This window comes from Triticum urartu, chromosome 7A (genome assembly GCF_056163025.1).
Source record: "Triticum urartu cultivar PI428250 chromosome 7A, HENAU_Tu73, whole genome shotgun sequence".
Classification (NCBI taxonomy): Eukaryota; Viridiplantae; Streptophyta; class Magnoliopsida; order Poales; family Poaceae; genus Triticum; species Triticum urartu.
The window spans coordinates 17206227-17233931 of record NC_141879.1 but is presented as its reverse complement, the minus strand read 5'-3'; the positions used below and the strand labels follow the sequence as shown (position 1 = coordinate 17233931).

The 27705-nt window shown below is 48.0% G+C and overlaps 1 protein-coding gene across 1 annotated transcript; it reads left to right on the top strand.

Moving 5' to 3' along the window:
- Window positions 1-13635: 13635 nt before the first annotated feature.
- Window positions 13636-22840, top strand: LOC125518126 (putative disease resistance RPP13-like protein 1). Its single transcript, XM_087535519.1, has 3 exons — window positions 13636-14109; window positions 20031-22435; window positions 22543-22840. Exons 1-2 carry the CDS (start codon window positions 13735-13737, stop codon window positions 22404-22406), a joined length of 2751 nt encoding a protein of 916 aa, XP_087391645.1. The 5' UTR covers window positions 13636-13734; the 3' UTR covers window positions 22407-22435; window positions 22543-22840.
- The last annotated feature ends 4865 nt before the right edge of the window (window positions 22841-27705 follow it).

The following is a 27705-nucleotide window of genomic DNA, read 5'->3' as shown; positions in this document are numbered from 1 at the left end:
GTAAGAACCAATCTCACCTACGCATCAAAACCACAACGATAGTTTGTCAAATAGACTCCGTTTTAACCTTCTCAAGGACCGGGCGTAGCCATACTTGGTTCAACTAAAGTTGGAGAGACAGTCGCCCGCAAGCCATCTATGTGCAAAGCACGTCGAGGGAACCGGTCTCGCGTAAGCGTTCGCGTAAGGTTGGTCCGGGTCGTCTCGTCCAACAATACCGCCGAACTAAAGTATGACATGCTGGTAGGCAGTATGACTTGTATCGTCCACAACTCACTTGTGTTCTACTCGTGCATATAACATCAACATAAATAACCTAGGCTCTGATACCACTGTTGGGTTTCGTAGTAATTTCAAAAAATTTCCTACGCACACGCAAGATCATGTGATGCATAGCAACGAGGGGGAGAGTGTTGTCTACGTACCCAACGCAGACCGACTGCGGAAGCGATGACACGACGTAGAGGAAGTAGTCGTACGTCTTCACGATCCAACCGATCAAGCACCGAAACTACGGCACCTCCGAGTTCGAGCACACGTTCAGCTCGATGACAATCCCCGGACTCCGATCCAGCAAAGTGTCGGGGAAGAGTTCCGTCAGCACGACGGCGTGGTGACGATCTTGATGTACTACAGCAGCAGGGCTTCGCCTAAACTCCGCTACAGTATTATCGAGGAATATGGTGGCAGGGGGCACCGCACACGGCTAAGGAATAGATCACGTGGATCAACTTGTGTGTCTAGAGGTGCCCCCTGCCTCCGTATATAAAGGAGTAGAGGGGGGAGGCTGGCCGGCCAAGCTTGGGAGTAGGATCCCCCCCCAATCCTAGTTGGAATAGGATTCGCGGAGGGGGAAAAGAGGAGGAGGGGGCCGGCCACCTCTCCTAGTCCTAATAGGACTAGGGGAAGGGGGGAGGCGCGCAGCCCATCTAGGGCAGCCCCTTCTCTTTTCCACTAAGGCTCACTATGGCCCATATAGCTCCCGGGGGGTGCTGGTAACCCTCCCGGTACTCCGGTAAAATCCCGATTTCACCTGGAACACTTCCGATATCCAAATATAGGCTTCCAATATATCAATCTTTACGTCTCGACCATTTCGAGACTCCTCGTCATGTCCGTGATCACATCCGGGACTCCGAAAAACCTTCGGTACATCAAAATGCATAAACTCATAACATAACTATCATCGTAACCTTAAGCGTGCGGACCCTACGGGTTCGAGAACAATGTAGACATGACCGAGACATGTCTCCGGTCAATAACCAATAGCGGGACCTGGATGTCCATATTGGCTCCTACATATTCTACGAAGATCTTTATCGGTCAGACCGCATAACAACATACGTTGTTCCCTTTGTCATCGGTATGTTACTTGCCCGAGATTTGATCATCGGTATCCAATACCTAGTTCAATCTCGTTACCGGCAAGTCTCTTTACTCGTTCTGTAATACATCATCTCACAACTAACATATTAGTTGTAATGCTTGCAAGGCTTATGTGATGTGTATTACCGAGAGGGCCCAGAGATACCTCTCCGACAATCGGAGTGACAAATCCTAATCTCGAAATACGCCAACCCAACATCTACCTTTGGAGACACCTGTAATGCTCCTTTATAATCACCCGGTTACGTTGTGACGTTTGGTAGCACCCAAAGTGTTCCTCCGGTAAACGGGAGTTGCATAATCTCATAGTCATAGGAACATGTATAAGTCATGAAGAAAGCAATAGCAACATACTAAACGATCGGGTGCTAAGCTAATGGAATGGGTCATGTCAATCAGATCATTCAACTAATGATGTGACCTCGTTAATCAAATAACAACTCATTGTTCATGGTCAGGAAACATAACCATCTTTGATTAACGAGCTAGTCAAGTAGAGGCATACTAGTGACACTTTGTTTGTCTATGTATTCACACATGTATTATGTTTCTGGTTAATACAATTCTAGCATGAATAATAAACATTTATCATGAAATAAGGAAATAAATAATAACTTTATTATTGCCTCCAGGGCATATTTCCTTCACTCAGCACAATAGACTCCATAAATATTCAGCATCGGAGGCAGGTCACGCAACAACGGGCACTCCCCCGAGTCATGTACAGGTTTGCCACACGTCTCGCACAGCTGGGCCACACACTCAGCAATGAAGTGGCCCTTCTCACCACAACGGTAACAAAGCATCCTCTCCTTCTTACGTGCATATTTGGACGCCCTGTCAGTAGCCTCATCCACCGTCCCAGCCTCAGGAACCTCGACACTAGCCACGGCGTTCATCCCCTCCATCGCCTGGGAAGGAAGCTCGGTGGGAGTATGGTCAGCCTCCGCTGTAGACGCCGCAGGATCAACTGCCCTGGGCGGGGGCGGTCTGCGAAATCTCCCACGGCCCCCACCCCGACCACCACGACGGCCACGAAAGCCTCCTCTCTGACGGTGATCCGGGCCGGAAGCCCCCTCGACGAAACCACCTGCCGGGCCGAGGAACGGTCTCTGAGCAGACCCGTCACTCCGCAGGCATAGCCACGGCCGCCTCCCGTGGATGAAGACCCACGATGTTGTCTATCTCCATACGCATTAGAACCATCGTCCCCCCACTGACCTAGGGGCGGATCATAGGACTCTGTAGTGGTCGAACTCTGTCTCGTCTGACGATCCTGAGCGGGCCGCACGACGTAGTGCGGCGGAGGCGCGGCACGAGGCTGGCTGCCGATAGGCGCTGGCATAGCCCCTGTGGCCGCACCACCCTGACCCGGCGCCGCCGCGCCCGGCGCCGAGGGATGAGTCCCGCCCCGACCTGCAACCGGCTGCACTACGGGCGCCACGCCCGGCGCCGGGGGCCGAGTCCCGCCCCGACCCACAGCCGGCTGCACGGCAACCACGCCTGGTGCCGGAGGCCGCGGACCGCCCCGACCGGCCGTAGTCAGCAGCGGCATCTGCCCTGGCCGCTGGGTACCCAGGTTGCCAGCGCCGCGACCAAGGACGCCATGCGCCACGCCATCATCCGTCGGTTGCCTCTGGCCTGTTGGCACCGATGCCCCACGTCCGGCTCCCGCAGCCGGCGGCGGCGCAGGCCCACCCCGACCCGAGGGAACCGCCGCGGTGGTTTTTTTGGCAGGCGGTGCTGCTGCCCCGCGGCCAGCCATAGCCTTGAGAGGTGATATCCTCTTCGCCCGACCCAAACCGCACACCGGGAAGCCAGGAGTCCCGCACCTAGGAACCCTAGCAACAGCAGCCGACGGCGCGGTAACGGAAGAAGGAGCGATCGCTGCGTACGTGCATGGGGGCTCGCTACGTGAGGGACTCAGGTCCGGTCTAGCCTGGGCCACATACCCAGCCATCCCAGGCCCATCTCCTCGCGGCCCCGACCGACACAAAGTCGGCCCATCGCAGCCCATCAGGTGATTCAAACGAATCGATCGCATCTCAGCGATCTGGGAGGTCACCGCGGACGCCATGGCCGCCGCCGGCGCCGGATGAACGCCCCTCCGCTTCCTGTTCTAGTGATGTGTCATTACTAGGCTTTAGATTGACATGCATGCCGGTAAAGATTGTGGGAACTAGATACATGTGTAAATACATAGACAAACTTATTGTCACTAGTATGCTTCTACTTGACTAGCTCGTTGAATCAAAGATGGTTAAGTTTCCTAGCCATAGACATGAGTTGTCATTTGATTAACGGGATCATATCATTAGAGAATGATGTGATTGACTTGACCCATTCCGTTAGCTTAGCACTTGATCGTTTAGTATGTTGCTATTGCTTTCTTTATGACTTATACATCTTCCTATGACTGAGATTATGCAACTCCCGAATACCGGAGGAACACTTTGTGTGCTACCAAACGTCACAATGTAACTGAGTGATTATAAAGGTGCTCTACAGGTGTCTCCGATGGTGTTTGTTGGGTTGGCATAGATCGAGATTAGGATTTGTCACTCCGATTGTCGGAGAGGTATCTCCGGCCCTCTCGGTAATGCACATCACTATAAGCCTTGCAAGCAATGTGACTAATGAGTTAGTTGCGGGATGATGCATTACGGAACGAGTAAAGAGACTTTCCAGTAACGAGATTGAGCTAGGTATTGAGATACCGACGATCTAATCTCGGGCAAGTAACATACCGATGACAAAGGGAACAACGTATGTTGTGATGCGGTTTGACCGATAATGATCTTCGTAGAATATGTAGGAGCCAATATGAGCATCCAGGTTCTGCTATTGGTTACTGACCAGAGACGTGTCTCGGTCATGTGTACATAGTTCTCGAACCCGTAGGGTCCGCACGCTTAACGTTCGGTGAAGATTTGTATTATGAGTTTATGTGTTTTGATGTACCGTAGAGGAAGTAGTCGTACGTCTTCACGATCCAACCGATCAAGCACCGAAACTACGGCACCTCCGAGTTCGAGCACACGTTCAGCTCGATGACAATCCCCGGACTCCGATCCAGCAAAGTGTCGGGGAAGAGTTCCGTCAGCACGACGGCGTGGTGACGATCTTGATGTACTACAGTAGCAGGGCTTCGCCTAAACTCCGCTACAGTATTATCGAGGAATATGGTGGCAGGGGGCACCGCACACGGCTAAGGAATAGATCACGTGGATCAACTTGTGTGTCTAGAGGTGCCCCCTGCCTCCGTATATAAAGGAGTAGAGGGGGGAGGCTGGCCGGCCAAGCTTGGGAGTAGGATCCCCCCCCCAATCCTAGTTGGAATAGGATTCGCGGAGGGGGAAAAGAGGAGGAGGGGGCCGGCCACCTCTCCTAGTCCTAATAGGACTAGGGGAAGGGGGGAGGCGCGCAGCCCATCTAGGGCAGTCCCTTCTCTTTTCCACTAAGGCCCACTATGGCCCATATAGCTCCCGGGGGTGCTGGTAACCCTCCCGGTACTCCGGTAAAATCCCGATTTCACCTGGAACACTTCCGATATCCAAATATAGGCTTCCAATATATCAATCTTTACGTCTCGACCATTTCGAGACTCCTCGTCATGTCCGTGATCACATCCGGGACTCCGAAAAACCTTCGGTACATCAAAATGCATAAACTCATAACATAACTGTCATCGTAACCTTAAGCGTGCGGACCCTACGGGTTCGAGAACAATGTAGACATGACCGAGACATGTCTCCGGTCAATAACCAATAGCGGGACCTGGATGTCCATATTGGCTCCTACATATTCTACGAAGATCTTTATCGGTCAGACCGCATAACAACATACGTTGTTCCCTTTGTCATCGGTATGTTACTTGCCCGAGATTTGATCATCGGTATCCAATACCTAGTTCAATCTCGTTACCGGCAAGTCTCTTTACTCGTTCTGTAATACATCATCTCACAACTAACATATTAGTTGTAATGCTTGCAAGGCTTATGTGATGTGTATTACCGAGAGGGCCCAGAGATACCTCTCCGACAATCGGAGTGACAAATCCTAATCTCGAAATACGCCAACCCAACATCTACCTTTGGAGACACCTGTAATGCTCCTTTATAATCACCCGGTTACGTTGTGACGTTTGGTAGCACCCAAAGTGTTCCTCCGGTAAACGGGAGTTGCATAATCTCATAGTCATAGGAACATGTATAAGTCATGAAGAAAGCAATAGCAACATACTAAACGATCGGGTGCTAAGCTAATGGAATGGGTCATGTCAATCAGATCATTCAACTAATGATGTGACCTCGTTAATCAAATAACAACTCATTGTTCATGGTCAGGAAACATAACCATCTTTGATTAACGAGCTAGTCAAGTAGAGGCATACTAGTGACACTTTGTTTGTCTATGTATTCACACATGTATTATGTTTCTGGTTAATACAATTCTAGCATGAATAATAAACATTTATCATGAAATAAGGAAATAAATAATAACTTTATTATTGCCTCCAGGGCATATTTCCTTCACTCAGCACAATAGACTCCATAAATATTCAGCATCGGAGGCAGGTCACGCAACAACGGGCACTCCCCCGAGTCATGTACAGGTTTGCCACACGTCTCGCACAGCTGGGCCACACACTCAGCAATGAAGTGGCCCTTCTCACCACAACGGTAACAAAGCATCCTCTCCTTCTTACGTGCATATTTGGACGCCCTGTCAGTAGCCTCATCCACCGTCCCAGCCTCAGGAACCTCGACACTAGCCACGGCGTTCATCCCCTCCATCGCCTGGGAAGGAAGCTCGGTGGGAGTATGGTCAGCCTCCGCTGTAGACGCCGCAGGATCAACTGCCCTGGGCGGGGGCGGTCTGCGAAATCTCCCACGGCCCCCACCCCGACCACCACGACGGCCACGAAAGCCTCCTCTCTGACGGTGATCCGGGCCGGAAGCCCCCTCGACGAAACCACCTGCCGGGCCGAGGAACGGTCTCTGAGCAGACCCGTCACTCCGCAGGCATAGCCACGGCCGCCTCCCGTGGATGAAGACCCACGATGTTGTCTATCTCCATACGCATTAGAACCATCGTCCCCCCACTGACCTAGGGGCGGATCATAGGACTCTGTAGTGGTCGAACTCTGTCTCGTCTGACGATCCTGAGCGGGCCGCGCGACGTAGTGCGGCGGAGGCGCGGCACGAGGCTGGCTGCCGATAGGCGCTGGCATAGCCCCTGTGGCCGCACCACCCTGACCCGGCGCCGCCGCGCCCGGCGCCGAGGGATGAGTCCCGCCCCGACCTGCAACCGGCTGCACTACGGGCGCCACGCCCGGCGCCGGGGGCCGAGTCCCGCCCCGACCCACAGCCGGCTGCACGGCAACCACGCCTGGTGCCGGAGGCCGCGGACCGCCCCGACCGGCCGTAGTCAGCAGCGGCATCTGCCCTGGCCGCTGGGTACCCAGGTTGCCAGCGCCGCGACCAAGGACGCCATGCGCCACGCCATCATCCGTCGGTTGCCTCTGGCCTGTTGGCACCGATGCCCCACGTCCGGCTCCCGCAGCCGGCGGCAGCGCAGGCCCACCCCGACCCGAGGGAACCGCCGCGGTGGTTTTTTTGGCAGGCGGTGCTGCTGCCCCGCGGCCAGCCATAGCCTTGAGAGGTGATATCCTCTTCGCCCGACCCAAACCGCACACCGGGAAGCCAGGAGTCCCGCACCTAGGAACCCTAGCAACAGCAGCCGACGGCGCGGTAACGGAAGAAGGAGCGATCGCTGCGTACGTGCATGGGGGCTCGCTACGTGAGGGACTCAGGTCCGGTCTAGCCTGGGCCACATACCCAGCCATCCCAGGCCCATCTCCTCGCGGCCCCAACCGACACAAAGTCGGCCCATCGCAGCCCATCAGGTGATTCAAACGAATCGATCGCATCTCAGCGATCTGGGAGGTCACCGCGGACGCCATGGCCGGCGCCGGCGCCGGATGAACGCCCCTCCGCTTCCTGTTCTAGTGATGTGTCATTACTAGGCTTTAGATTGACATGCATGCCGGTAAAGATTGTGAGAATGCCAGTTTTTTGTGCCATGAATGAGTAATTAATACGACTTTAATCTTTTTGTTGGAGCCTTATTTCTTTTCTTTTTTACCAAAGAGCTTCACTCACCCCGTCTTTCACATTCTCATGGCGCTCGCAAGAAGATCCATTATGGGCATATTATTCTTTGGTTTGGCAGCAGTTTTCTGTCTAACTCGGTGTGGGACACGGGATCAAGGCTGACACACAAGGATGTGGCCAAGTTAAACCAAAAAGCGGTGCAGTAAAGAACACGCCTGCCCAAAAGTCTTCACTGTCCTCCGGACCCATGACATGTCAGTGGCGGCAGGGAAAATCATACAGCTGTATTCACATGTACTACTGTTTCAGCAAATATTAATGCACGCATCCCCATGAAAACAACAAGCGGCCGGATAACTGGGTTCAGTTGCTGCTGCGTGCAGGATGTGCCCTCTCGAACTCAAAGCAACAACCAGCAAAATCTAGGACTAGATGCTTGGACTGGCATCCAAATCGGTTGTACGTAACGCGTGCGACTGTCTTCCATCAGTTGCAGCCATAAGTTATATGTTCATTGGCTTCCGCACAGCTAAGCACGGCGTACGGATCCGGCCAGTTGCCCTGTGATGTGTTGTGCCTTGTGCATTAAAAATTGCATCATTCCGGTAGCTCCAAATGGCCCAAAGTAATGCACACATTCCGACTCGAATATGCGTCATTAACTTAGGCTCTACCCCATTTAGCCAAGTCTTAAAAATAGTATATATGGTATAAGGTGCACTCACGTTAAATGCCACATTCACGGTGTGCCACAGTAGCTTGGCAAGTGGATAGTCCAGAAACAAGTGTTGAATTGATTCATCCCTATCACAGAAACAACTTCGTTTACTACCCACCCCATTATGTTTGCAGATTATCTTTAGCTAGGGCCACTTCTTTGTGAATGAACCACATAAATTTTTTGATTTTTAAGGGCACCTTAATTTTCCAAATGTGTAGTGATTTTGGAATTGGACTAGTGTTTATCAAGTCTGTGTACGTATACTTCATTGATAATACGCCTGACACTGATAGTCTCCGGTGTAGTGTATCTAGCTCATCGGAAGGCTGACCTGCATCAACCCGCGCACAACATGTATCCATCTATCACATCGTTTCCCTACAAGTGACTTTCTTAACTATATGTTTAAGAGAACTGATTCCAAAATTATACTAACAAAAAATATGTTTTCGTTGTACAAGAGCATGATAAATCACTAGGCACAGCGGAGCCGTAAGGAAGAGGAGTAATATCGATATTGTAAAGGGTTGGATACTGCATGCCAGTGGCGTGTCCCCTAGCCAAGTATCTTCCTAAAACCTAGTTGAATTGCCATTCCCAGCAGTGAATTTGATCCTATTGAAAAGGGCCACCTCTGTCCGCATAAGCCCCTTCCAAAAAGGAGAATCATTCGGTTGTGCCGTAACTTGTGCGAGGGTTCTGGAGTGTAGATATTTGTTACGCAATAACTATATCCATATTCCCTCATCATCAACAGAAAATGTGTACAACCATTTACAGAGTAAGCATTTGTTCTTTATCTCAAGGTTTTCTATACCTAAACCCCCTTGATCTTTAGGCCTCCATATTATATCCCACTTTGTCAGCCTGTATTTAGATTTAGTCTCCTCGCTTTGCCAAACGAAGAGTGATCGATAAAAGTCCAATCTTTTCCGTATCCCCATAGGTACCGCAAAGAAGGACAAAAGAAACATCTGCATACTTGTAAGCATGGAGTTTATCAGGATTAGCCGACCCCCATAAGACATAAGCTTTCATTTCCAACAACTAAGCTTGTTCTAAAATTGATCCTCTATGCACTTCCACTCTTTGCTGGCGAGCTTTCGATGATGAATTCATTTTTGCAAATATCTAAACGGGAGTGATCCCAACTCAAAGCAAAACAACTGTCTATAATTATTCTGCTCTTCCTAGGCGCGTCCAAAGTAGAACAGTTCATTTTTGTTGAAATTAATTTTTAAGCCAGAAAGTTGTTCGAAGAGACATAAAACTAGCTTAATATTCCTAGCCTTTACCAAATCATGTTCTATGAAAATAATAGTGTCAACGGCATACTGAAGAATGAAAACACCACCATCCACGAGATGCAACATTAGCCCACCCACCTGACCGTCCTCTTCGGCCTACCAATTAGGACTGCCAGCATATCAGCGACGATATTAAACAAGATTGGAGACATTGGATCCCCTTGCCTCAATCCCTTCTATGTCTGAAACTGCCTTTTTGTATAAAGGATTCTACATGCTTCGTCCAAGCGGTATCAAAACCCTTCATACGGAAGGCCTGTTGTAAAAATGGCCATTTAACTTTACCGTATGCCTTTTCGGAATAAGCCTGAGATTCTAGCTCGGCCTGGATCTGAAGTTACGATGGGATTGGGACTAGCTAGATCTAGATCGAGAAAGATGCACGAACTGGCTGGAGTGTAGTGTACTACTAATAACTATGAACTAGATGCCATGGCTTACAGATGGACAAAGTATGCTGTTGCTAGCTAAGCTTGGAGTATATTATGTCGACTCGATCAGAACAACTAATAATTCACTTATGTTAGCATCTTTATCAACGACAACCGATCGAGGGCATCACCGTTAATTAACTCAGCGTTCCTGTTGGACTCTTAGGCACTCTTCTGACCTCGATCTCCCCACCCTGCACCCACCTTTGATTAAAAAAAAGGAAGCTACCTTCGATGTTTAATCACGCGATCCAATAATTAATAAAAGGAAAAGCTCTATGGATGCATACATACGCTATTTCTCTTTCAAAACGGTCATTCGTGTCAGTTAACTGGTGTTAGCTGGCACCTAATTAAATTTTTTGAAACGTACACAAGAGTTTTGCCTCATCCTGCAATGTCCCTTCAGGACTGAGCTCAAGACTGTTGGATGAAGCAATATTGTGGTACTCTGTTTCTGAACATTCGTTTAGATGCATGACTTTTGCTTTTTTTTTCTGTACAATATTCGGCTTGGATTCCTCAATTAACCTGATTTAATCCTCCATGTTCTCTTCTAACGAAGCTAAATGGTTGTTTAAATCAGGATTGCAATGTCGCTGGAGTCTTCTTCCAGTCTGGATGATCTGCGTGTGTCTGTGTCCCAACATTTTGACTCTCCAGCCTTTTCTATCTGTCAACCTATGGAGTCTTCTTCGAGGCTGGATGATGCAGTTATATCTGTAGTCAACTTGTGCTGATAGAGAAGTTTTGCCTTTGAAGTTACTGCACCAAAGAAGATGTCTTAACCTGGCATTATTTTTCCAGAAATTACACCAAGCGGCAGTGATGAGGGGCGGGAACACATGTTCGACAAGGTGGTCAAGCCAAGCGACGTGGGGAAGCTGAACCGGCTGGTGGTGCCGAAGCACTTCGCAGAGAAGTACTTCCCGCCGCTGGATGCGGCGGCGAACGAGAGATGGGCACCATGCTCAGCTTCGAGGACCGTGGGGGCAAGCTCTGGCGGTTCCGCTACTCCTACTGGAACAGCAGCCAGAGCTACGTCATGACCAAGGGTTGGAGCCGCTTTGTCAAGGAGAAGAGACTCAATGCTGGGGACACCGTTTCCTTCTGCCGGGGCGCCACCGAGGCCACGCGGGACCGCCTCTTCCTCGACTGGAAGTGCCGGGCCCTAGTCCATGATTCGTTGCCAAAGGCAGCAACTGTCCGTCATTTTTGCAGAAACTTGAACAAGACTGAATGCTATCTTCGCTAATGTATGTCCCAGACATGGCGTAATCCTCCTCAATGGGCAAAGTCAAATGGAGGCTAGCTAAGGTGCTAGCAGGTTACGGGGATCTGTTTCTGTTTATTGTGTGGGTACTTTGTACGTACCTCGTAGTACTCGCTCTGTTCCGTAATATAAGTCGATTTGGCTTTTTCCGACAACCTCCAAAAACCAGCAAAATGACATGTTTATCCTCTATCCAAAATACATAGGCAAGCGATACACACTGAAATTGGAATCGGTCGCCGCTGGGGCAGAGAGGCATGGCGGGCCTCCAGTAGATTGCAGCTGCCCCCCGTGCAGATTGGAAGCGGCAGATCAAGGTCTGGCGTCTGGCTGCATCACTTGACGCGCTCCCATGCTATCAAAAATGACCTTTCAGGTCCCCTTCAAGGCGTAACCTAATCACTGCCTATTGTGATGGCTAACCAAACTGGCGCTCACGCGCCTGGTCTCACTTGCATAGTTTTCTGGTTTTGTCAGGTTGATAAGTTGACTTTAAAAAAATATTAATCTAAAAATTGAACAATTTAGAAAATATGAATTGGGAAGAAAAACTTAAAATTGAATAAGTTTGTGAATTTGATAATTTTTCATAAATATAGAAAAAAGTTCACAAGATTGCAGTTTAAAAAAACCATGAGAAAACTTAATTAATTTCAAAAATTAACACACATTTGATATTTTGTGACTACAAAATTTCATGAAATTTCATATAAGCTTAAATATTTAGAAAGTCTCTGCGTTTCCAAAAAACACAAAATGGAAAGAAACTCATGAAATTTTAAATAGAGAAATGAAAACTAGAAAGAAACAAAAAGAAAAACGAAAATTGGAAAAAAAAAGGCATAGCAGAGGAACAAGGAGGTAGGGGCTGAATCATTCCAAACACACAAGGCAGAGTATTATAACACATAGGTGAGCGCGTGCATGTCGACGAGAGAGTTTAGGGGCAGGGGGGAAGGTGTAGGGTGTGGATGGCAAGGCATGCGGTCGGAGGCGCCACCGAGGGTGTGTGTGGAGGGGGGGGGGGGGGGGTGACACATCACTCGGCTAAGCGGAATACCTACCCGTGATGAACATTACATGCGAAGTCAACAAGAATACTGAACTGAAAAATGATTCACGCAGATATGTCCATACCTTTGTCCATTTCCGCTGTCCCTCCCGCCTACGATTTGGTCTTGAAGGAAAAAGTCCCCTGATACCATTTTGCTGTTGTTAGCTGGACAAAGCATAATTAATTTGAGCATATATGAAAATGATCTTGAGATCAAAGCAGTGCTTGATGCAAGAAATTGTGAGTCAAAGGGCATCACAGAGATTTATTTGCAATGGTTTGAAAATATTGTTTTGTTAGCAAGAGAAAAAGCCCCATGTTTTTTCTAGGGGAGAAAAAGCTCCATGTGAAGGGCTTCAAAATGTTGATGCAAAATTCTAGAGGCCCACTGCACTCAAGACGGGCTCTTGAGAAGTAAACGTGAGGCCTTCTTTAGCCAGAAGGGGTCAGCGCCGCCGGCGGCGGCGGCGCATCCCCGCTGGCTCCAGCCCGCTCCTCCTAATCAGTTCGCACGCGGAATATCCAGAAGCATGGCCGCCTGCGCAGGCTGCTCCATGCACCGTCGGCGGCAGATCTCTCAGGAAATGTTTCCTCCGCCGGATCGGAATCTCCTCAATCAGTGCCTACGCAGCTCAACTCTCCCGGAAAGGCCTGGAGCACGCTGATTGATTTTAGATGTCATTCCGTTAAGCTTGGAATCATCCTCGGTGGAGGTTTTTAGATGTCTTTTTGATGTGCATTACATTTCTGCGATGTTTCCAGGTGTGAGAGACAGATAACTCCAAAATTTTACCAAACAAGACGCGCGGTAGCTGGCCATTATTTTTCTAGCAATTGGAGCAAGACATATGCAGATTAGTTCAAGAGTCATTCTCCTTACTTTTGTTTTCAAATTGTGGTTGTATACTAGCTTTGCATAATTATATAGCTCGCTCAGTCAGGAATACGGGTCATGCACGGCAACTAAACAAGACGGTAGCAGGTATAGCTGTTTCTGTTTAGTTTAATTATTAATGTGTGGGAACTTGTAGGAGCATGAGTAGTGGAAATTTCCTGCTACGGACAAAATGTAAGCCAACTGTGCCGCCTAGATGCATAAAAATACTGTCTGTTGCCCCATAATTTACTACGCATGCTGACCACCAGTTCGACTGTTCTGAAACAAACAAGTGTGTTAGTTCAAACATCTCTCTCCATTGCCTCCTTTTATACTCTATATGTCAAGTTATTTCCTTTGCTTAATTTGATTTGACTGACTTTGTCCTGCGGGGTTGGTGAGTTCCCACATCTATTAGGCTATGGTTTAAGCTAATCATTGTACCTGTGAGGCTGTGATGATAACTATCTCCCAATATTAGCCAACTCTGCACAGCAGTTCGTGGGTTGGTTTCTGAACAACATGGCCTAAATCTCCCATATCTTTCCTCCTAGCTCTGAAAACCCTCGATGGTGGTGGAAGGTGTTGCATGGGGCATATCTGTTGCAGGATGGATCATGTCGCCTATCATCTCCAAGCTTCTGGACAAAGCCTTGTCCTACTGCAAATTCGACAAAGAAGAGACACTTCAACGCCTGTTGACAGACGTTCTCCCTCGGCTGGCGCTTACCCTAGAAGCAGTAGAGGAGATTCATCATAGGAAATTCTTTGAGGAGCTGGTGAGGGGTCTCAAATCCTCTTTCTATGATATGGAGTATATCCTTGATGAACTGGAGTACATTCGTCACCAAAAGAAGCTGGACAAACAGAAAAGCCTCCAACAAAAGAGAGAGAAGAAAAGGCCCAGAACTGCTTCAGATGCTGAAGCTAGCTCCTCAAATCAGGTCCTTTCTTGCTACCCTTAGTTTTTTTAGCTATATATAAATGCATACTTACTCATCACTACGCGACACTTTTATCCTAGTCAAATTGTGTTGTTTCCCCCCTTTAATTTTTGTAGAACCGATCATCTTAGTGGCATGTGTGGATAGGCTTTTTTTATACAAAGAAGGAATTTGCCAAAAGTAATTCAAAGGTGGAATAATTGTTGTCCTTTTCCAAAATAATAATTCTTAACATGAATAGACATATAAATGTCTAAGTTCGTTATGTGCTTGTACAATTTCGTGGTAAACATATTAATTTTTGCCTTGCCGTATAATAGAAAGTTTAGTGCTCAATATTTCCCTACTTAAAAGCACTAGTAAGTTATGTGTGCCTTGCACATAAGTGTTGAAATAACCAACGTACGATGAATATCGATATACTATGTTATAATAAGCAAACATGTAAATTTTAAGTGAATATGCTTGACGTATATAGGATACATATTTAATTCTCATCATTTATCCTAGTCAAATTGTGTTGTTCCCCCTTTGTATCTTGGTAGAACGGATCATCTTACTGGCATGTGTGGATAGTATTTTTTATATAAAGAAGAATTTGCCAAACGTAATTCAAAGGTGGAATATAAACAATCCTTTTCTAAAACAATAATTAATTCTTAAAAAGTGTCCGGCTTTGCATTTCGTCGAACACAGCCCGGACGGCCGCCGCCGGTGTCACCGACGAGCATAGGCACGGGAGCTTCTCCACAAATCAGACCGGAGAGAGCTCCTGATGGCAGTCGGTGTGGAGGACAGGTGTCACCTCACTCCGCCGTGAACGTGCAGGAAGAGAGCATGAAGAGGGCGGCCACGCGCGCTCGCCCGCCTACACGCTAGCCTCCACCGTCGCTGCTCTGCCCAAGCCACGGGAGGAGCCCCATGTAGCTGGCAGACGCAAAGCGACCTCGACGCTCTCGCCGGGATGCTCGACCTCAACCTCAGGGACTGTGTGCTGCTTGTCAACACTGGCGCTAGAGAGGTTGAGCGTGCTGACGGAGGAGTAGTTGAAGTGGCAGTGCGAGCTCTCGAACTCGGCGTGCAGGTGCGTGTCCACGGGCGTCTGCGCCACCAATTGCTCGCAGTGCTTGGATTGCGCCGAGTTCCCCCGTGAGCATGCCTGCTGGTTGTTGGACCGCGCTGCGTCGGCCCTCACTACAGCGACCGCGGGAGGTCGGGGAACGTCGCGGACACCGCCTGGATGTCCACCGGCAGCGGAGGAGGCGGAGGCTTCGACACCAGCGAGGCGAGGCCGACCGAAGGGAGCGTTGTGCGGGAGGCGGCATGCTTTGTGCTCTGCCGGCGTGTGTCGGGTGGTGGGTGCGACATATGCCAACGGGTGGCTTATCATTGTGGGAGCCAGTAAGACATCGCCGGTGCCTGGAAGCGGGATGAGGCGAAGACATGCACGCCGGCGGATCTTACCCAGCTTCGGGGCTCTCCGAGGAGATAACACCCCTACTGCTGCTCTGCGGGGTCTCCGCATGCTCACTCGATGAATCAAGTAGCTACACAACGCTCCTTGAGCTGTTTTTGGGGGGAGGAGGAAGAAAGGGCACGGCTAGCCTGCTTCTTCTCCTTGTGTGGTGTCTAGAACTAGCAGGGGGTCGAACCCTTTGCATGGGTGCCCCGGGGGGTTTATATAGGCCCACCCCCCGGGAGTACAATGGTAATCCGACTGGGCGCGGGGCCCAGCCGTCCGTGACTGCGCTCGCCGGCTTCTGCGCCGGCTGCTGGGGCCCGCCGACTGGTGGGTCCCGCCGGCTGCCGGCACCTCAGTCGACAGGCAGGCCCTACTGTCCAGGGCCTGGTCGGCGGCTGGTTACTGTGGCTTCATCTAGTTGACGAGAGCTTCATCGTGGTAAGCGCGGCTACAGTACCGCCACCTGTCGGGCGATCGCTGTAGCCTTACCGCGTCTTGTCTCCTTAATGGGGCGTCTTCTTCGAGGGAGGCGGCAAACCGGCTGCGGGGAGCTGGCTCTGTCTTGGGCCGACTGGTTGGAAGCGTGGCCACCTTCGGCCGTCTCTCTGCTCAAAGGGGCCCACCGCCTGTGGGCCGCGCTGGCGGCCCGTCGTGGGTGAGGCCAGGGTCAACATGGCAACAGTGTTGCGTCGGACGGGTCATGCCTACCCCGTACGGCGCACTGTGCCAGGCGTGCCCCGGGATTCGGGGGTGGCAGGCTCTTCTGTAGCCACGCCCCGTCGCCCCGCCGTTAGGTGGGTGCAAACTTTGTGGGTACGGTCTTGACTGCTTTATGGGGAGCCGGCTTCTTGGAGTCGGCCTTCTCATAGCCGGTTTCTTGGAGTCGGCCTTCTCATGAGGGCTAAAGCCAGACCGCCTTCCGAAAGCCGGCCTTGACCGCAGCCAGCTAGGGGAAGGCGGCCCATGTCTTGGATTCTTGAGAGCTGGGCGGGCTCGTAACTTTTTCAGAAGTGCCAGGAGAGGCCGGCTAGGCTACCCATGGCTATTTACTCCGACAGCGTGGGTGGGGGAGAAAAAGAGGAAAGGGGGAGAGGGGTTGTAGGTTGACGGCAGGTTGACCAGGCCGGGCAAGCAGCAGACAAAGATGGACGAGGAGTGCTAGAAAATCCGCTTCGGACCCTAATCGCGAATAAATTTAGTCTGAACGGACACAAAACAGAAAAGAAAATTAGGATGGGTCTATGCTTGGGTGGCATTTTTTGCCCGCACGGCTCCAAACAGACAAAACCGGACAAAATGCGTCCATGGTTGGAGTTGGCCTTATGCCGCAAAAACCGCCTCCAATACTTTTTAGTACAATACAAAAGATCAGATTTAACAGAATAACCATTTCAAGCAAAATAACTTATGGATTTAGATCTATTGCACATATTCCATTTAGATCATTTGGTTCTGATCAAAAGATAACTTTTGATTTACAAATTAACCTTAATTAATACTATGTTGCCCTACTACCATACCCGGTACAATGAGTCACACGTCGCTTCTTTGGTGTGGTTGTGGTCGCCGCTGTGGGGGGCTCTTCGGAGCTGGCCACTAGGATCGCAGCTGGCAAGAGTGCTGGCGAGGGAGCCCGTGACCCCCCTCCCCCCCCCCTCTAACTTCGCCTATATGGAATCATGGGTGGCACTGGACGTGGGAATAACTTCGAGAGCTTAGGCGCCCACCCACCAGACCATAAATAATAGGGATTGCGCCTTTTCGATGTGGGTGGGTCCAGTGGCGGAGCTTGAGATGAAATTATGAGGGGGGGGGGGGGCATGGGCTGGGGGGGGGGGGGGGCAAACATGATTGCTTTAGGCTGATTTTAGTCGAAAATTAGACCAAATATTAAGGCATATGTGCATGTTTTGCTATGACCTAGGGGGGGGGGGGGGGGGTGGGGGGGGCATGGCCCAGGTTGGCCTCCAAGAAGCTCCGCCACTGGGTGGATCCTCGTTGAGGTGGTCATCGGCAAAGATCAGCCCAACTTCCGCCAGCTGGGTGATAAAGTTTGATCGGGGAGGAGGCGGCGCCTCTACGGTGCTGATGCCTGTTTTTTGTACTAGTGATCAAACGCTGCACATATATTGAGTAGGCAAGCACAACTGAACTTTACAAACACTTGAGAGCTCCTGAAGCAAGTGCTGTGGAGGTATAATCCAGCATAAATGCTATACAAATATGAAAGAGCAAATTAGGCTAACACAAGAAGATAAACAAAAAGCCATGGGAGAATTAATCTTTGATTTCTGGCTTAGCTAGGCTACTTGAATAATGTTTAGAAATTAGTGTAAATCACTAAACTTTGTGGGCACAAACTATCTCAAAAGGTATAAAATAAGACATGTTATACCATATTAGTTTATCATACAGAACAGAACCGTATACAGAGGATGCCGTTAACATAAAGTCTGACTGCTTGCCAAAACACAGCCTACGGCAGTTTTGTAAGGAACTTTCTGTGAATTCAACTGAATTGATGTGGCATCAAAAGGCCAAAAACAAACAACATCAGCGAACAATCTTATACACATTCATACTGTAGAGAACATACCTACATCATTTTTCAATAGCATGTATAATAGCTTAATCACAACAAACGAAAAGGGAAATACAGTAGACAATACTCATTAGAGACAGGGCACTGACATTGTCTAGAGCTTTGCCCCTCTTAGTGATTAATATCCTTCTCGTGAGCTAAAGCATCCTCCATACCACCCACCATATCAGTACTGTCCGAACATTGAATAACCAAGGGACAAACTAACAGTGAAAGCAATGATTACCTCGTCCTCAAGGAGACGCTCATTGTTACTCAGGTCACTGCCACATGCACACAGCGTTTTAGTTTCATGTGCACTATGTGGAAAATATGAAACCATAGAATTATGTGTTGTATTAATCTGACCCTCGTAGGAATATATATAAAGTACAACGTAGAAGAGGCTTGGAGTTCAAGGCAAGATAGTGTGTGTTTAAACTAAGTCTATCTCCATCTCCTTATCTCTAGCTAATCATGTTTATATTTCTAACATTCCCCCTCAGTCGTAGCGGGAGTGAAGCAGATGATTGCGACTGAATTTGAAGTCTTGCGCTTCTGTCGACTTCTCCGTTGCACCATCATCAATTGCGTCTCTGATGGCTAATGGGTCAGCACCTAAGACGGTGACTCCGTCCCCTTCTGGTGCCTTCCCTGTCTTCTCCTCTATTCCCTCCCGCAGTCACAGCAGGAGTATCATGGACGCAAGTGACGAGGCGGACGCTGTTGACTGGAGTTGTTGCCGATGAGTTGATGCAGACGTAGCCGTTAGTGTCGAGGTAGCCGATCATGATGATGTAGCCTTGGTCGAGGTAGTCGTGGTCGATGGTATGGTTGTCATGGATGATGAAGCCGCCCAAAGCCGGAGGCGCAAAAAAATGCGCTATGACAGAGCTGCAGACATGGACGATGCACCTTTGCGGAAGTTAGAGGGTGCCGTCGGCGATGAGTCCACCGGTTTTGCCAAAACCAAAGGAAGCCCGTCAAGCACACATCGGTTTTGCCAGAACCGCGTGGCCGTGTAGGGTCGTCACTGTAGTGACGCCGTGTCGATGCAGTCGTGACGTCGTGGATGACGCGGTCGATGCCGTTGTCGTGACGCAGTCATTGCCGTCGTCGAGGTCGTGTCTTGCAGAAAAGTCTGTCAGAGAACGCTAGGTGTCCATCCTGTGGACGAGGCGGCGGCAGTGTGTTGACATTGATGGTGATGAAGACCACGTTGATGAAGACCTTGGCGATGAAGTGTCGACGATGCAGCGGCGTGTCGACGATGATGCGTCGCTTGAAGGCGTCCCTCGTGGCGACGGGTGTCGATGCCGTGTCTTGCTGAAGAAGTATCTTGGCTTGTAGCCTGGTGTAGTCGTACAGCTCAATGTCGGCTGGGTGCCTGGAAATTCATCTAATCTAATCTACGGAACTAATCTGATCTTTGATCGACTGGGTGCCGCGCCTCCGAGAAGAGGAGATTAATCTCTCCGGGGGCGGCGCGCTGCGCAAGTGATGGAAGGTCCTAGGATCGGCGTCGTTGGACAAACCGCTCTGATATCATGTGGAAAATATGAAACCCTAGAATTATGTGTTGTATTGATCTGATCATCATAGGGGTATATATAGAGTACAACGTTGAAGAGGCTTGGAGTTCAAGGCAAGATAGTGCGTGTTTAAATTAAGTCTATCTCCATCTCCTTATCTCTAGCTAATCATGTTTATATTTCTAACACACTACACCGAACTCAAATCAAGCCACGTGAATGAATACTTGTATTAGGCATGCATGAATGTCCCGAACGTTCACTTACGGTTGTCAACGTCCCAAAAATGTTGGCATTGGACATTTGGACTTGCCGTTTGGATTTCAAATGTTGGTTTCTTTTGCAGGATATTTTTGTCGAACCGGGATTTACTCTCACCGGAGATTTGAATCGTCGTTTGAAGGGCAATATGGACACGATAGAAAGACTCATTGATAAAGCACAGGGTATTATTGCACTAACGAAGCCGTCAAGCAAGGGTGAGGCTGATACTGCCAAAAGTACACATACACCCACTACTTCAGCCCCAACAGTAAAAGTAACTGGACGAGATGAGGATCGTGACAGAATTAGTAAAATGCTTCATGATGTCAATCAAAGCTCAAGTAACAACAAATGTATCTCTGTATTTGGCATTCATGGCATTTCAGGATCTGGGAAGACAACCCTCGCACAACATGTTTGCGAGTATGAGAAAAGTGTAAATCATTTCAACCTTGTTATGTGGATTCATGTTTCTCAGAACTATACTGTGCATGGCATTTTCAAAGAGATGCTTGAGGCAGCTTCGGAGGATAAAAACAACTCAGTCCCTACATTCAGTAGCCTTGATGTCCTGGAAGCAGAATTGAAGAAGAAAATAGAAGGCAAACGATTCCTCTTGGTACTAGATGATATCTGGTGCAATAAGGATGATGTTATGAAGCAGCTACCAAGGTTACTTTCTCCCTTGAAGGGTGGAGCAATAGGAAGCAGGATCCTAGCAACAAGTCGTGATAAAGATTCATTTTCAGATCTAGGTCCTGATGTGGCACGTGGTGATGTTTCTGAAATACGTGCCTTGGATGATGAAGCCTTCTTGGAACTGTTCATGCATTATGCCCTTGAAGATCCAAATGCAGATGGTCCAGATAAAGCAGAACTCAGAAGTATTGGAGCTGAAATTGCACAGAAGTTAAAAGGATTACCTCTAGCAGCCAGTACAGTGGGGGGACAACTACGTAACAGACAAAATGATGTTAAATTCTGGAGAGAAGTTAGAGATCGGGACCTTCTAAATGAGACGATGGGAGCCCTATGGTGGAGTTACCAGAATCTTGATGAGCAAGTTAGGAGATGCTTTGCTTACTGTAGTATTTTCCCCAGAAGACGTCATCTGAAGCAAGATGAGTTAGTTAGACTGTGGGTGGCAGAGGGGTTCATACAGACTACTAATGCAGAGGAAGACATGGAAGCTGTTGGTCGTGGTTACTTTCACAAGTTACTGGCAACCTCATTTGTGCAACCAGCCGCACTAAACCAACAAGAGGAGTTGGTCTATTCCATCCATGATCTTATGCATGATTTGGCTGAGAAGGCGGCCGGGGGTGATTGCTTCAGAATCGAGAATGGCTTGAGAACAAAAGTTCCTCATGATGTTCGCCATATTTTTGTTGCAAATGCAACATTGGTTACCAAGGAGATTTTTGAACTGGAAAACCTATGCAGTCTCATTATTGATGAAACAGACATGCTTGAAGCAGTTAACACGAAATTCTTTGAGGAAGTATTCAAGAAGCTGAGAAAATTGCGGGTACTGGTTGTAGAAGCCACAAATGTTCATATTGATTTGGAGATTCCAGAAACTATTGGTCATTTAATGCATCTACGCTATCTTGGTTTAGTGATCCCCTGGGCAAAGCTGGTATTACCAAAAGCATTAGACAAACTTTACCATCTGCAGGTGCTAACATTTGGTCTTAGCTCTGTAAAATTTTCTCCTGATACAAATATGGGTAACCTCACCAACGTGCGGCATATCATTGGCGCATTAACAATTAGTGCTCCGTACATTAGCAGGTTAACATCACTACAAACATTTGAACGATTCAAAGTAAGGAAGCAGCATGGGTATGAGTTGAGCCAGCTGATGGACCTAAACAAGCTTCGGGGCTTTCTGGAAATCCGTAGTCTTGGAAATGTTAAAAACAAGAGGGAGGAGTATGATGCAAAGCTAGCTGACAAGAAAGGACTGACAGAGCTGGAACTGTCCTGGGAAGGAGATATGACTTGCACACCACAAGTTCAACAAGAGGTACTTGAGGCTCTTTGCCCACCCAAGCATCTTGAAAGTCTGCTAATCTGGAACTACCAAAGTCTGTGCTACCCAAGTTGGATGCGAAGTGAGCAGAACGGCGCCCCAAAGTACCTAAAGAAACTTCGTCTCAGCTACTGCGAGCAATTGGGACCTGCTCCAGAACTGTTTCAAGTTTTCATTAATCTTCGTGAACTCAAGATTTCGCACTGCAACTGGGACCACTTGCCAGCCAATGTGAAGGACCTCAGGTGGCTGGAGAGCTTGCAGATTATTAATTGCTGGTATCTTAAATCACTTCCAGAACTTCCCCGTTCTCTTAAGAAGTTTGAATTGGTGGGAGACGATGATGTGGTGAAGTCATGCAAACTAGAAGGTCATCCTAACTGCCAAATGCTTCAGCACATTGGTGTGCGGATACTCACGTAAAGCGCCATTGCTAACGCTGGCCTTGTGAGGTACATACATCTATGTATCCCTTTGATGCCTCATTCTTTCAGGTTCAGAATCGGCATACTTATTGCTTAACTTTTGTTATACATTGGCTCACCTATGAAAATAACAGGAACTATGGATATAGATGAAGTAGAAGACTAACCATCCTTGTGATATGCTGCCAATCGACTGGGTAGCGGTAACTGGCCCTATGTATGCCTTGTCATTAGGCGTCATGTGCTCAACCTATCACGCATCGCGGATGATGATGATGCATTTATTTGTTTTCAATGAATTGCAATAACGTGGAATTGTGACCACTGGATTTATTTGCTTCCTATGGCTTGTAATATTCTTCCCTATAGTTTGTAATAACTGGGATGTTGAACACTGGATTCGTTTGCTCCCAATGATTAATAACGTTGTGATATGATTTACACGGTTCTTATCCTATATGTTTCCATTGGAATGATTTTATTGTGGAACGCCAAATAGTGACCTCATTCGATCCTTATGTCTCTTCTTCTTCCCCATGATTTTTTGGATTTGGCTGACATTAATTTGTTGAGACTGGGTAATCGTTGTAGATGGTTACTCAACTGGAAGAACTGTGTGTTCATATTTCTGGTTGTTATTCATCTTGTTTAACGATCTCTCCAGGCCATCGGCTGATCTTATTGAAGAAGGGGAAACAGGGTTACAAGAAGAAAATCAGCAGAGCAAGCTCAGGTACAGAACAGATCCAGCTGACAAAACTACAGCTGAAAAAGACTGAAGATGATTTTAAAATCCCTCAAAAGAGATACTGCTGGCTGCCTTCCCAAATCTCACATCTTTCCGGGTCAATTCAGACATATTCTCATTGCTGCAAACTGAGCGTGAATAAGGTTTGCTTAAGCTTTTTTGAAGCCCTCTTTCTAGCCTGTGGCCACTGCTTTTCAGAAGTGGAGGCAGCTCTCCTTTAAGCCGGACCACAACTCCACAAGGGGCCAACCATGCCGTTGAAGGTTGTCAACCGCCAAAAAGTTGCACTTTGCATGTTTTAGTATCATGAACTTGCACTGCTTCAACATTTACATGCTACATTCATTCAGTGGTTCCGCAAATATGCTGCCCTGCATTAAACAAAAATCCTCTGCTAGTGAATTTCTGAGATGATCAGGTGTAGACCGACAAATACAGGGGGGACAAATCTGGATACACTGTTCAGAGACAACTAAGTTACAATGAACAGAGTAAAACTCCCAGCTCAGCTTTATTTAGACGACGTAAACATGTCAAGCAGATTCCCTAAAACTTTGCTTTTATGTTCAGACTGACAAATGAATGGCCATCTCTTCATGGACATAAAACTATTGCAAATGTTGTTTACTTGTTACAAACTCCAGGTATCACTGGTTACCTCTGTCTATATTAAGAAGTCAGGTGTATTTGACTCCTTCCCCTGCATGCTGCCCCAATCAGAAAACTCTGGTGAGATCACAGCAAGGGGATCACTTTCGGGTCATGTTTGAAATGAACCAGGCTGTGGTTGAGATCACAGCAAGTACAAGAAATGAAGAAGAGATCACAACAAAAGTACAAGCAGAGTGGTGAACTTAAGAATGCAGTGGAAATCGACAAAAATAGATTCTGCTCTCGTTATTTTCTTTTTATTACCATCATTTTCTCCTCTTTTTAAGTGTCAAGAGCATACTAAAATCTAGGTTGAGTCCAAGACTCTCAAGGGTATCCTCCCTAGAGAGCTAGGCGGAGGCGGCAAGGGGAGGGGAGGGACGGAGAGGTGGGACGCTAGGCGTGGCGACTAAGGTTTCCTCCTCGGGCGCTCACAGCACTAGTAGAAAAAGGGCCATTTGTCCCGGCTAGTAAGGCCCATTTGTCCCGGTTGTTGAACTGGGACTAAAGGGTCATTACTAAAGCCCTAGGCCTTTTGTCCCGGTTCTTACACGAACCGGGACAGATGGGCCTCCACGTGGCACCAACCGGGACCAATAGGCATCCACGCGTCAGCAGCTGGCAAGAGCTGAGGTTTTTTTTTGAAAGGGGTGGGTTTAGGAGGTTTTGGGGGGTTAATTTAGGTGTTTCATATATTGTGTTAGCTAGCTAATTAATAGAGAGAAGTGTCCTCTCTTATCTTCGTGTTTGTTCGACGCTACGTACTATACGTATAGAGAGGACTCGACACGCTAGCTAGTAAGCAAATGAAGGAAACAAAAGATCGTCATGAACATATGCATATAGAGAGAAGTGATATCGACCTCTCCTTCTCCAAGAGATTGGTCGAACAACAAGTTTTTGTATATCTATCCGACGCAACTGGCTACATATATACAATATAAGATCTCTTACAATATAATCCCCTAATTATATATGAACTTAGCGTCCACATGGTATTCTCCATCTTTATCGATCACGTGGTCAAGAAAAAATGCTGCCAATTCCTCTTGAATTGCTCGCATGCGATCTGGTTCTAGGAGTTCATCCCGCATCCGAAACATCTAATTTGAAGAAGGGGGTCAATACATATATATGAATGTATGAAACTCAACACAAATGATGGTAATAAAATAAAATTGTGAATATTATTGCTTACGCACTTCCTATTGTTTGGCCGAGTAGCCCCGTTCACAGGTCGTGTGGCGGATGGACTCGCAAACGTAGTATCCACAGTAATTATTATCGGCTTCCTGCCACAACCACTTTACAAGAAATAGAGGTCAATCAAACTGATAAGTAAGCATGCTAAATGGTATTGATGAAACTACCGCTTGAATCACTAGGAGATGCGCGGAACATGCTAGTAGTACTTACTTTTGGGTGTTTAAATTGCAGCTTCTTCGGCAGTCCCGTAGCTTTTGAGGTGAATTTTTTCCAAACCCTGCCAGACAAAGAAAACAATTACTTGATATAAGGAAATGAACAAAGTTGCCGATATGGTGCGATAATGATCGATTTAACTTACTTCTCGAGCATTTCAGTCATGTCTGCATACTCCCGGGGATCTTTTCGTCTCGAGTCTAAGACAGTTACTAGTCCCTGCTCAAGCTTAATCTCTACGAGAATATAGTGGAACCTGCGCACGCGTGCATAACTCATCAATTACATTACTATAACCTCGACTAATAAGGGAAACCGAATATGTACAAGACAGTAACACTCACTTGAAGTTGTAAGGAAAGAGTATTATAGCTTTGTTTTGATTTAATACCAACGATCATAGCAAGTTGGCCTCGGTATCTTTGGCATTAAATTCCATCGTATATGCTGAAGGAAATATGCCCTAGAGGCAATAATGAAGTTACTATTTATTTCCTTATTTCATGATAAATGTTTATTATTCATGCTAGAATTGTATTAACCGGGAACTTGATACATGTGTAAATACATAGACAAACTTATTGTCACTAGTATGCTTCTACTTGACTAGCTCGTTGAATCAAAGATGGTTAAGTTTCCTAGCCATAGACATGAGTTGTCATTTGATTAACGGGATCACATCATTAGAGAATGATGTGATTGACTCGACCCATTCCGTTAGCTTAGCACTTGATCGTTTAGTATGTTGCTATTGCTTTCTTTATGACTTATACATCTTCCTATGACTGAGATTATGCAACTCCCGAATACCGGAGGAACACTTTGTGTGCTACCAAACGTCACAATGTAACTGAGTGATTATAAAGGTGCTCTACAGGTGTCTCCGATGGTGTTTGTTGGGTTGGCATAGATCGAGATTAGGATTTGTCACTCCGATTGTCGGAGAGGTATCTCCGGCCCTCTCGGTAATGCACATCACTATAAGCCTTGCAAGCAATGTGACTAATGAGTTAGTTGCGGGATGATGCATTACGGAACGAGTAAAGAGACTTTCCAGTAACGAGATTGAGCTAGGTATTGAGATACCGACGATCTAATCTCGGGCAAGTAACATACCGATGACAAAGGGAACAACGTATGTTGTGATGCGGTTTGACCGATAATGATCTTCGTAGAATATGTAGGAGCCAATATGAGCATCCAGGTTCTGCTATTGGTTACTGACCAGAGACGTGTCTCGGTCATGTGTACATAGTTCTCGAACCCGTAGGGTCCGCACGCTTAACGTTCGGTGAAGATTTGTATTATGAGTTTATGTGTTTTGATGTACCGAAGGTAGTTCAAAGTCCCGGATGAGATCGGGGATATGACGAGGAATCTCGAAATGGTCGAGACGTAAAGATCGATATATTGGACGACTATATTCGGACATCGGAAGGGTTCCGAGTGATTCGGGTATTTTTCGAAGTACCGGTAGAGTTACGGGAATACAGGAGTACATATGGGCCTTAGTGGGCTTTAGGGGAAAAAGAGGAGAAGCCACGAGGGTTGGCCGCGCGCGCCCCATGGGCCTAGTCCGAATTGGACTAGGGGAGGGGCTGCGCCCCCTCTTTCCTTCCCCCTCCTAGTGGGACTAGGAAAGGGGAGTCCTACTCCCACTAGGAGGACTCCTCCTCCTCCTGGCGCGCCCTGCAAGGGCCAGCCGGCCTCCCCCCTTGCTCCTTTATATACGGGGCAGGGGGCACCCATAGAGAGAAGTTGATCATTGATCTCTCCTAGCCGTGTGCGGTGCCCCCCCATCATAATCCACCTCGGTCATATCGTAGTGGTGCTTAGGCAAAGCCCTGCGTCGGTAGCATTATCAACACCGTCATCACGCCGTCGTGCTAACGGAACTCTCCCTCGACACTTTGCTGGATCGGAGTTCGTGGGACGTCACCGAGCTGAATGTGTGCAGAACTTGGAGGTGTCGTGCGTTCGGTACTTGGATCGGTCGGATCGTGAAGACGTACGACAACATCAACCGCGTTGTCATAACGCTTTCGCTTACGGTCTACGAGGGTACGTAGACGACACTCTTCCCTCTCGTTGCTATGCATCACCATGATCTTGCGTGTGCGTAGGAATTTTTTTAAAATTACAACGTTCCCCAACAGTGGCATTCGAGCCAGGTTTATGCGTAGATGTTATATGCACGAGTAGAACACAAGTGAGTTGTGGGCGATACAAGTCATACTGCTTACCAGCATGTCATACTTTGATTCGGCGGTATTGTTGGATGAAGCGGCCCAGACCGACATTACGCGTACGCTTACGCGACTGGTTTTACCGCCGTGCTTTGCACACAGGTGACTAGCGGGTGTCAGTTTCTCCAACTTTAGTTGAATCGAGTGTGGCTACGCCCGGTCCTTGAGAAGGTTAAAACAACACTAACTTGACAAACTATCATTGTGGTTTTGATGCGTAGGTAAGAACA

Coding starts and splice junctions, on each gene's coding strand:
- LOC125518126 (XM_087535519.1), top strand. CDS start 13,735: ATGGTGGTGGAAGGTGTTGCATGGGGCATATCTGTTGCAGGATGGATC. Junction 14,110..20,030: donor AAGCTAGCTCCTCAAATCAG/GTCCTTTCTTGC, acceptor TTTCTTTTGCAG/GATATTTTTGTCGAACCGGG.